Source organism: Lipophrys pholis (genome assembly GCF_963383615.2).
Source record: "Lipophrys pholis genome assembly, contig: SCAFFOLD_128, whole genome shotgun sequence".
Lineage (NCBI taxonomy): Eukaryota > Metazoa > Chordata > Actinopteri > Blenniiformes > Blenniidae > Lipophrys > Lipophrys pholis.
The window spans coordinates 7,815-19,565 of record NW_028292039.1 but is presented as its reverse complement, the minus strand read 5'-3'; the positions used below and the strand labels follow the sequence as shown (position 1 = coordinate 19,565).

At 43.4% G+C, this 11,751-nt stretch overlaps 1 protein-coding gene across 2 annotated transcripts; it reads left to right on the top strand.

Moving 5' to 3' along the window:
* Positions 1 to 8,164, top strand: LOC308128254 (E3 ubiquitin-protein ligase TRIM21-like). Of its 2 annotated transcripts, XM_080493956.1 has the most exons (3): positions 32 to 106; positions 4,924 to 4,949; positions 5,166 to 8,164. In XM_080493956.1, the coding sequence occupies exon 3, from the start codon at positions 5,175 to 5,177 to the stop codon at positions 6,843 to 6,845; it is 1,671 nt and encodes a 556-aa protein (XP_080350082.1). In that variant the 5' UTR covers positions 32 to 106; positions 4,924 to 4,949; positions 5,166 to 5,174; the 3' UTR covers positions 6,846 to 8,164. The 2 variants fall into 2 exon arrangements, with proteins under 2 accessions (XP_080350081.1, XP_080350082.1); XM_080493955.1 differs by lacking the exon at positions 4,924 to 4,949 and having other exon boundaries at positions 1 to 106.
* Positions 8,165 to 11,751: the final 3,587 nt, after the last annotated feature.

The following is an 11,751-nucleotide window of genomic DNA, read 5'->3' as shown; positions in this document are numbered from 1 at the left end:
AGGAGGTCCTCCGGCTCCCTCTGGCTCCCTCAGTTCTTCAGACAAACGTTTCAGTTTGGGTGTGAGGGCCTTTCTACTGATTTCACTTGGATTCGATCAAATACTGGTGAGTACTGCTGCTCTCGTTTACACTAACTTTCAACAAGCACATTGAAGTCAAAGTCCACCAACTTTCAGGGAAAAGTCGAAAAGTACAAACTCTGGGATGCAGCTCAGGTGGAAAATTCTATTTTGAAGGTTTTTGACTGGTGTTTATCAATCCGGGTAAAACAGAAAGAAATCACTTGACAGAAAGTCCTGCTATATAATGACTAAATGTGTTGCGCAGCTCGAATTAAATCGAAAGTGAAAGTGTTGCAGCTCACACGTAAACAACTGGAGCAGCAACGGTCAGTATTCTAGAATGATCCAGAGAAACTTTCTCCGTTTTGACGTTCTTTTTTTAAGACCAACCGGCAGACAGAATTCACAGCAAACATCCACAACATGTGTTTGATTTTCTTCTCCGTGGCGTCAATAGACGTAATACACGGACACGCCTCGTTGACTGTGGACGGTGAACAGAGCCGCAAAGTCAACAGGGGCGCACCGTGCACACTGTCATGAGTAAGCTGGAACATGCATGCGCAGTACACGGCGTCATGTGCGCGAGACAGACCATTCTTCGTGAGAATAAAAGACATATGATAATTATACTAAATATATATGGACAAATACTAGCTGTATGAAACTTATATGAAACATTAATTAGAAATAATATGTAAAAGTACATTGTACAGGATTTATTTTCTCCCAAATATTCTGAAATCTCATCCGTGGACGAGTTGTCCAGATGAGTTGTCCTGCAATCCTCGTTGACTGGCGCTGCCGCCTCACGACGCCATCTTGGATGGGTCACCCCGCGCACCCTGTGCATTTTCTTCTGAGAGCGCGCGCAAGAGAGAGAATAACTTATTTATTTACAACATGTAAGAAGTGTACGTGTGAAAAGAGTTGCAGAAAGCAAGGAGGCAATTTAATGTGAGTAGACTCATGATGCTCACAGCTGTATGGGACATATCAAATATAAATACTCACATCATCGGGCTGAGGTTCACTTTCAGGGTAAGGCTGAGAAAGGTTCACTGGTCTGGTCGGCTCTCGTCAGAATTCCTTCAAGTTTTTGGAAACAAAACAGGGACAAAGTTGCTGGTTCTGGGTTAACTCCGCTTGACTCTAGTGCTACCCGACAGTGAGATGCCCCATCCAATATGGTGGTGACGCGGGTTTACTCTGCAGCACGGATGAGACGTCTACCTATACTTAAATAAAATTCTTAGCAGTGTAAACTTTAAAATGGAGTCATGAAGTATTTGTAGGAAAAAGCCTTTAAAGCTGGAACCTGCAGGACAAAACTTATGGAGGGCTGATTGTGCCAACATTAAATAAATAAATAGACCATTAATTAATTAACTAAATGTGTCAATCATTTATTAAAATTGGAAAACAATTAATGAAATGTGTTATTAATTCATTAAAATATCAATTAAATTTATGTAAAACACATGTATTATTATTTCACCATTGAATTAATTATTTCATTGCCTAAATGTGTCATTAATTAATCAAAATTGGAATTAAATATATAAATGTGTCTAATTCATTAAAATATGAAATATTTTATGTTAAAACATTTAATCATTTCACTATTTAATTAATTATTTCATTGTCTGGTGTTGCACGGCTTCATGAATGAATTTTATCTGTCAAACTCACTCATCAAACTCAGTGGGCGGGGCCAATGCTGATCGAGTCAAACCCATTGCGTTGGTCTGAAGAGTTTCAGAACATGACGCTCCATTACCAGAGGATCTGCATGAACTTGAGGTCTTTTCCTGAGATGAGCTCCCACAAAAACAGACTGTGACCAAGATTCAAACTTCACCAAGTGAACCACTAGAATGGATTCTACAGTTTCAAAACACGGCGGTTACAATCATAGACGCCGCATCACCATCTTGGTCTGGTCGCCGTTCTGCTCAGTGTGACCGTTTGACAGGGGCGATGAAGTGTCAGCGACTTTAATCAATCAGAACTCGCTGAATACTAAACTGATCTTCACCTGGTTTTCTTTCCTGCAAACGTCATACATGTAGATCTGATACAGGACATAAAATTAATTAAAACATTTTCTTTATTCATTTTAGGCATATGGCACTTTACATGAGTACAATCATATACTTAACCAATATCCATATAGTCCGTATATATACACATGCAAATTCACACACACATATGTACAGTATATATATATATATATATATATATATATATATATATATATATAGTAAACATTTATAAAGAATAAATAAGGTCTGCATTCATACACTTTCATTCAGACAGTGCTCCCCTTCCTCTCTTGGTTCTGAAGTCCAGATTCCTCCTGTAATCAAACCTTCCCCTCTATCAGTAAAAACTTTCTGTATGTTGTCTATTAGTTGTTTATTTCTAGCTTTGTGCATTAATTTTGCTGTTTAAACTTCAACCAGAGTTTAGTAGGGCAGAATCAATATGTAAGGCATTAGTGTGGTCCTGGAAGCCTTCTGAACCAGTCTGATGGCTCTTTTCTGGAGTGTGCACGACGGTCGGAGTGATGATTTGTAGGTGTTTCCCTAAACTTCACCACAGTAATTCAAATATGGAAGTATTAATGAACAGTATAGGATATGTAGTGCTTTAGATTGATAGAAATCCTCAAGTTAAACACAAGAAGAGGACACCACCCTGCCTTAAACCTCTTTATAATGTAATGTAATGTAATAGTTTATATTGCAAATGTTTTCTGATGGCCATGGCCTCCAACGTGAGAGCAACACGTCCATATTCAGCCTGGTCTTCCTCACATCTTCTCTCCAGCAGATCCAGCAGCATCTTGTTCAGGCTTGTTCAAATATTGACAAGCAGCTATTGAAGATATTTACAAGAGTCATTTCCAAAACTTCCACTGGACAACATTAAGACTACCTTTGCAATGTATGTGGATGAGGGAGCGGTACATTTGGAGTCTCTGAGGTATTTGTATTTCTTTGGACCATGTGGGTGGAGTCTTCTTCTCTCGCCTCTCCACTTCTGTTAGGGTGAAAGAATTACAAGTGAATAATACAGCCTGTGACACCATGATAAAATGTGCTGCTCAGTAGTAATATTTTGGTTTATTTCTACTATAGCATTCTTGACTCAGTTGTAATCTAAGTCTGTATTGTGGAACATGTGATTTATATAGTCTCAGTTGGACTAATAGCAGGTGAACAAGCTGTAAACAAAGTGTAACTGGGCGTCTTTTCGCAAAACCACAAATTCTTTTAGACCTTTCACTTGCTGTATGATTCTGTAGTTCTTACAATATTTTTCTTCCTTTCTTGACACACTCGTATTAACGAATTCCGGACAGGAATACTTCGTATATGACTACCATCTACACGGTGGACCTCGGCGGGTCTCTTTTATTGTTCTCAAAATCACGTGGTCCAGCCACCACGTAACCAAAAACACAAAAAATTACACAGCAATCCTACCCTTAACCTACACTATTTCAATACTGCCCGTCGATCGGCCACACAGGGAAAAAATCTCGATCACGTCAGTTTTCAAGTCGTTCGGCCTCTACGAGGAACAGTCTCGATCACTTTTATCTTATTTCTTCTAGGTCGATCAGCCCTCAACGGGAACAGTCTCTATCACCTTAAAACATATGCAAAGTTTTTTATTACTTGTATTCTGTCACAGGTATTTTATCATTACCATTATTCTTTAAGTCGTGGGATGACAGACCAGACTAGATCACAATTTAAAATTTTCAATCTTACCAGTTATTTTGAGGCGCGCCTTGAAACCAGTCTGGTCTGAGGGTCCGCACGTTGTCTCCGACACCAATCACATCGGGGTCACCAAATTGAAGGAAAAACAGTCATTAATGTGTTCTTTTATTGATGAGGAAACGAGTGGAATTAATCACACAGTTTCACTGATCATTACCTTAAGCAGAATACATGGAATAAAAGCGAGATCTCGGGCTCAAGCACCAGTCTGTCCGGGAGGATCAGGCTTCCATGGTCAGGAGCCCAGAGTACACGAAAACGTTGGTTTATAAGCATTTCTTTCACCCCTCCCTGCACATATGGTGTGGATATCACATCTCGTGTTCTGTCCCGAGAAATTGTAGATATCACAATCGTACTTTCTTCAGACAAGCAGGATGTCAGGTCGACATATGTTGCAAACTGGTGCCTGTAGTTGCATTCTCCCATATATGGTCATGTTATTAACAGCTCTGAGCAAAAGCGATACTGTCATGGGACGGAACTGAGGCTCAAGTGCAGACAGCAAAACAGGAGACACAGAATTTGATTTACGGATTTATTCAAACTAAGGAAGAGCGGAAACAAGAAAAACCTACGCAGGCAAAAACTAATACTAAGAAGAAAACAGAAAACGATCGGGAAACTCCTGACGGAAAACTACTAGAAAACAAAGTACAAATGATCGCAGCCAAAGAGGGCAGGCGGAGGAGTCTGGCACAGGAGTGGGGAGACTCAGCTGCAGAGTGGGAAGGTTGGAGGGGATCGTAGTTCCAGGCAGGAGGCAGACAGGAATCCAGTTACGCATAGGACCAGGCTGAAGTACTTTACGGTTTGGCGGCGGTTAGTGGTCATGCCGTGTTTATATAGGAGGTGCAGGTGGTGAGGCCACTCCCCGCCGCAGCTGGAAGCAGTTGAGTTTATTGAAAGTGCGAGGTCATGCCCATGAGAGAGGAGGCCACCAGATGGTGCCAACGGACCAAATTAGGGTTGAGAAGTGGAGGGCCTGACAGATACAAGCGGATTATACTGGTATGTAAGCTAGTGCGTTGATAAGTCATAACACCTATTTCTTCCTTTACTGCAGAGATCCTGAGTTCTGAGAAGTGACAGGTTAGTGTGAAGAGAAACGTTCCAGCTCACATTTCACATGGAACTTTGTTTTCCTGTCAGACAATTTCAGCTTGTTCATCATCGATTTTGTACAAATGTCAATATTTTTTTTCTCTCCTCTATTTCTGTGGACATTTCTCAACACTGTTATCAGGAGTAAGATCACTGTCTGTTCTGCTGTTTCTGTTGTGTTCACTCTCTGTCTCTTGTCCTCAGAGTGTGACGATGTCTGCTGCCAGCAATCTGCCCTCTGAAGATCAGTTTCTGTGCTCCATCTGTCTGGACGTGTTCACTGATCCAGTCTCCACACCCTGTGGACACAACTTCTGCAACCAGTGCATCAGGCAGTACTGGAACTCCAAGGTCAAATGTGACTGTCCCCTGTGTAAAGAGTGTTTCTACAAGAGACCTGAGCTGAGGGTCAACACTTTGCTCTCTGAGGTTGTTGCTCAGTTCCGACATGGAGCTGAACACAAAGTCAGCAGCAGCAGCAGCTCAGAGCAACAAGCTGCTGGACCAGGAGAAGTTCCCTGTGACGTCTGCACTGGAACCAAAGTGAAGGCCCTCAAGTCCTGCCTGGTGTGCCTGGTCTCCTACTGCCAGACTCACCTGGAGCCTCATCTGACAGTTCCAGTCCTGAAGAAACATCAGCTGATGGAGCCTGTGGAGAACCTGGAAGGCAGGATGTGTCCGAAGCACCAGAAACCTCTGGAGCTGTTCTGTAAGAGCGAGCAGACCATTGTCTGCATGATGTGCACTGTTTTAGAGCACAAGACTCACCAGGTTGTTCCTCTGAGTGAAGGATGTGAAGAAAAGAAGACGGAGCTGAGGAAGACGGAGGCTGAAATGAAGCAGATGATCCAGAAGAGACGAGTGAAGATGGAGGAGATCAGAGAGAGTCTGAAGAAGAGTAAAGCTGCTGCAGACAGAGAGAAAGCAGAAGGTGTTGAGGTGTTCACTGCTCTGATGGAGTGGGTGGAGAGAGCTCTGAAGCAGCTGAAGGAGAAGATTGAAGAGGAAGAGGAAGCCAGAGAGAAACAGGCTGAAGGTCTCCTCAAAGGCCTGGAAGAGGAGATCTGTGAGCTGACGAAGAGGAGCTCAGAGGTGCAGCAGCTCCTTCTCTCTGAAGACCAGCTCCACCTCCTCCAAGGCTTCTCCTCCCTGAAAGCAGCTCCACCCACCAAGGACTGGACGGAGGTCAGCGTCCGACCATCATCATATGAGGGGACTGTGGAGAGAGCTGTGGCTCAGCTGGAGGAGACTCTCAGCACGGAGATGAAGAAGCTGATGAAGAAGCTGAAGAAGAAGCAGTCTGAGGCTGAGCTGAAGAAGAAGCAGCAGTTTGCAGTGGATGTGACTCTTGATCCTGATTCAGCTCATCCTGAACTCATCCTGTCTGATGATGGAAAACAAGTGAGCCATGGTGATGTGAGGAAGAAGCTTCCAGACAACCCAGAAAGATTTTCTCATTGTAGTATTGTTTTAGGAAAACAAAGTTTCTCTTCAGGTAAATTTTACTTTGAGGTTCAGGTTAAAGGAAAGACTGGCTGGACTTTAGGAGTGAGCAAAGAGTCGATCAACAGGAAGAGATATATCACACTGAGCCCTGAAGAAGGTTTCTGGACAATACACTTGAGAAATGGAAATCAGTACGTTGCTTGTGGGAACTGTTCTCTTGATCTGTCTCTGAGGTTTGTTCCTGAGAAGGTGGGGGTGTTTGTGGATTACGAGGAGGGTCTGGTCTCTTTCTATGATGTAGATGCTGCAGCTCTGATCTACTCCTTCACTAGCTGCTGCTTCACTGGCAAACTCCTCCCGTTCTTCTGTCCGTTTGGTAATGGTGCTGGTAAAAACTCTGCACCTCTGATCATCTGTCCTGTCAGTCAAACTGTCTGATCAGGTTTTATCATTAAACGTCACCAACAACGAATAAACTGGTGAGAAAGTGAGAGATTAACTGGGATTCATGGGGAACAATTGTGTGTCCGGAGGAGTTTTCAAGGAGATATGTTGGACAAAATAATACTGAAATAGTTTAGTCAAACATGAGGACATGGAGGACATCCTAAGCAGCTGCTTCATCCGCTCAGGGAAACCTTCAGTCACGTGTTTAAACAGCAGTCATGTGGCTATACAGTATATATGGTAGTAGCAGATGATCACTGCAATAAGTTCCTGGACTTCTTTCCTACTAAAATCCACAGCAGCCGCACTGCCCAGTGTCCTGCTCCCACTCCCATCGGCCTGACCACCGGGACACAGTTCAAGATCTTCCAGCTTCTTTGCTCCTTCCTCCTTGTTTCCCAGCAGGAGATCCAGGACAGTGTCAGGAAGATGAAGTCCACCTCGAGCCCTGAACCGTCGCCTGGTCAAGACTCACTTCTTCACTTTTGCACCTGTTGTCACCGCCATGGTCAGTCAGTGTCTCCAGTCTGGCTCCGTTCCCTCCCAAATGAAAACCTGAAAAAAAGCCAGAACACTTGACTAATCTCAGACCCAGAGAACCTCTCAATCCTCTCTTAGGGACTGGAAGAGGTTGTTGCCTCACAACTCCATGACCACCTCAAACCAAACCAGCTCTTCCAAAGTTTCTATCTGGTTTCCGGCCTGCACACCCTCCCTCCTCATCCTCCCTCCTCATCCTCCCTCCTCACCCTCCCTCCTCATCCTCCCTTATCCTCCCTCCTCACCCTCCTTAACCCTCCCTCCTCATCCTCCCTCCTCATCCTCCCTCATCCTCCCTCTTCATCCTCCCTCCTCATCCTCCCTCCTCACCCTCATCCTCCCTCCTCACCCTCCCTCCTAATCCTCCCTCATCCTCCCTCCTCACCCTCCCTCCTCAACCTCCTTAACCCTCCCTCCTCATCCTCGCTCCTCACCCTCCCTCCTCACCCTCCATCCTCATCCTCACCCTCCCTCCTTCCTCCTCACCCTCCCTCCTTAACCCTCCTCCCTCATCCTCCCTCCTCATCCTCCTCACCCTCCCTCATCTTCCCTCCTCACCCTCCCTCCTCATTCTCTCTCACCCTCCCTCCTCATCCTCCTCACCCTCCTTAACCCTCCCTCCTCATCCTCCCTCCTCACCCTCCCTCCTCACCCTCCCTCCTCACCCTCCCTCCTCATCCTCCCTTATCCTCCCTCCTCACCCTCCTTAACCCTCCCTCCTCATCCTCGCTCCTCATCCCTCCTCACCCTCCCTCCTTAACCCTCCCTCATCCTCAGGATGAACAGGATGTGGAGGGAGGATGAGGAGGGACCTCATCCTCCCTCCTCATCCTGTTCGACCTTTCTGCAGCATTTGACACCGTCACCCAGTGATGTCGGCACCGTGTTAATTAGTACTGCGTTACTCTCATATGACCACTTTTTTCAGTAACAAGTAATCCAACGAGTTACTATCTCCAAACCAGTGATCAGATTAAAGTTACTGTGCGTTACTATTGTAGAGTCTCACAGGACGACTTTCTTGTTTGTGAAGCCGATTTATTATTGAGCAGAGCCTCCTTCCTACACACACACACACACACACACGCACACGCACACACACACACACACACACACACACACGCGCAGTCTCTGCAGGCACACTTGACCCGCCCCCTTCTTCACTCTCAGCCAATCACAGGCCAACTCGCTCTAACACATTCAAGTAACACAAAAGAATCGGAATAAATATACAAATGTAGCCAGGTGTAAAATTGTGTAAAAGAATGTTTTTTTTTCATGTATTTCATTTAAGTTAAAATGTCAATTTCAAGTCTGTGATTTTTTAGTTCCTTTTTATTTCAATCGCAGCAATGCTTCAGGTTGTTCTGTTTTGATTGGTTGTGTGAACCTTCACCTGTGACGGGGAAAGGAGCGTCAGAGATCAGGTGAAGGGAGTGGTTGATTTAATTAGGAGGTCAGCTGGAGACTCGAGGCGCGTTGGTGATTGAGACACACCGGTCCGCACACAGGGAGCGAAGCGGGTGTTTTGCGTGCCGCGGTGGACAGATCTGTCGGTGAGACGATCTGGGAGAGGACTGTGAAAGGACCGCTGGATGCTGTTTTCCAGGAAGTATTCATTTCAAATAAGTAGTTGTGCCGTTAGTGTCAACAATATCAGAAGCCCAAGCACAGAAAGACACAAAAGATAGTCAAGTTAGACTTATCAAAATACGAGAGTTATGTGTCACAGAACTCGGAGCCCTTTCCAATAGAGAATAGGAATAGCTGGGCTACACAAACAAATAAAGAATGCAACAAGAGACTACAACTACATCATCAGATAAATAAAAACCAGTAATAGTAAAAATCAGTCAGATATAAATACAAAGAATGAAGGTCAAAGGTTAAATATGTATCAGCAGGAGGCCAGGCAGTGACCAGAACTGAGTTTTTGGTCAAACCAGTTGTTATTTCTATGGTGGGGGATGTCAGTAGCTGCTAAAAGTAACTAAAATGTTACTTGTAACCAGTTACTTTTACAGTAAAGTAACTAATTTACTTTTTGAAGGAGTAACTACTCATCAGCAATTGCATTACTTTTTCAAGATAACTGTGGCAACACTGATAGTGACACATATTACTGCTGGAAAACCATTAAAGTGAATTTTGCACAATATGATTATTAACGTAAACCACACGGCTGGACGACACTCATTAAGGCGCTTCAAACAAAGTTTGTAAATTTGTTTTTACCTTTATTTACTTTGCATAATAGTGGCTTTACAGAGGAGTTTCACATTACCTTGCACGTTCTTCATGTACCTGAGATATTTGGCTAAGAAACATTCTCCGTGGATGTTTTTATTCAGAAAAGCATTTCACCTTTGGTGACTGCACCTACACTGGTAGCAGCCACAGCGTGTCGGCAAATCAACCCGTAGGAACAGAAGGCTTTTTTCTTTCAAAGTGATGTGAAAGTCTGAACCGAGTCAGTGAAAACTTGCTAGAAGCCTGCCGGCTGTGGAAAACAAACTCAAGCCAGGTCGACAACAAACAGTGTTCAAGACATACATAGTAAAAGAGGCACAACACTACGTGGGAATAGTTAAAATAGGTTTAAGTTTGGCGGCGTGCTCGTCATCACACACAAGTTTCAATTCAAAGTTGCCTGTGAGACTTGTTTGAATCCACAGTAATACAAAAGGCTTCACTTCAATAGCCTACATTGGCAATTGCACCCAAAGAGCACCATAATGCCCAGAGCCTGAAAACACTGCTCTGCAAAATAAAACAACTTCAAACTGAATTAATAAATATTTTGTGTGTGCTCAGTGTAAGTGCACTTTCACAGTCTATTACATCAAATATTATTAATGTCATCAAACAAAAACACACGTGAAAAATGATCAAAACAAACTAGCAGGCTTCGGTTTCGACCTCTTTGGGGAATCGAGTGACTCTACAGAAGGCGAGGCGTCAGCAGGGAGGACTAACGGTGGCGTTCACAGCGAGGCAGCATCCACAAGCAGTTTGTGCGAAATCAGTCTTTAAAAAATCAGACACATGACGGCACTCCTGTCAATGTGAAGCTTCTTCTTTTAGTTAATGAATGATTGTGGAAGTTTCAGCAGTTTTTAGCAGAGTAAAACCTAAATGTTGATAAAAATAAAGAAAAATTAAAGATTTTTTTCAATTAAATGTTGCATGTTTCTTTGTTAACTTATCACCATTGTTTTGTTGTGTGAATATTGTGCCAAACAATGTGATTAATTGCGGGAAATCAAACGCTAAATTGTGATTAAACAGTCAATCGATGCCCAGAACTAGTAAATAGTGTCACCAAATGGTCGACAACTTGAAAACTTAATACTATTGAACTGAAGTAAAAATGTCCACCAATAAACATTTTCTAATCCAATTCAGTTAAACAGCAAAATTCTCAGCAAACATGCATTTGATTTCCACTAAATTAATTTAATTGTTTTGTCTGACTGCATACGAGTTTTCATGAGGTCAAGAAAACGACAACTTTTTCCAATTCAGTTCGCAATAAATGTCTATAAGTGGTACTGGTGTTTAGTTGAATAAGAAGGTTCTTGGTGTCAATTGATGATAATAATAATAATTACTTGAAAGTTGATGTGTGTTTGGTTCAGTGTGTTTACTGCTGTTCAGAGGTAAAAAAGCTTCACGGCTGCACTGACAGAACATATAGACCATATGGACCATATGGACCATATGGACCATATAGACCATATGGACCATATGGACCATATAGACCATATAGAACATATGGACCATATAGACCATATAGAACATATAGACCATATAGAACATACAGAACATATAGAACACACAGCATAGAGGTGGAGGATGAGACCCTCCATGTCTGGACGTCAGGCTGTGATTAAAGATGTTGCCTTACTGCAACAGTTTGACTAGGCACAGAGTTATTTCAGCATTTTCTTAAATAACTTTTCTCATTGCGATTTTGTCTGTTTTTCTTTCTTTTTTTGAAACTCCCTTCTTGTCTCTGTTGTCAAAAAGCGGTTGTAAAACCTTCTTTGCGGCTCCGTCACAGCATCCCAAAGCCTTTGGCGTAGGTGATGGCCTTGAGCAGTCGTTCCCTCAGTTTGTCCTTGGAGGAGTACTCGGGGAGCAGCAGGGCGTTGAAACAGGTGTGGGAGGTCGGCAGCCTGCCGGAGAAAAGGACACGACAGTTTGAGTGAGAAACTTGACGAAACCAAAAACGTCAGTCAAGAGTAAGAAAATGTCTTGGAAAAGCTTCTTGAGGACTTCCGGTCACGTGAGGGTGAAGATGGCTGCGTGAGAGCTCGGCTCCAGACTGGACTTCCACTTATCCCTCTTTAAATCA

Excerpts from the sequence above, each read along its gene's own strand:
- LOC308128254 (XM_080493955.1), top strand. The coding sequence starts at position 5,175 with ATGTCTGCTGCCAGCAATCTGCCCTCTGAAGATCAGTTTCTGTGCTCC.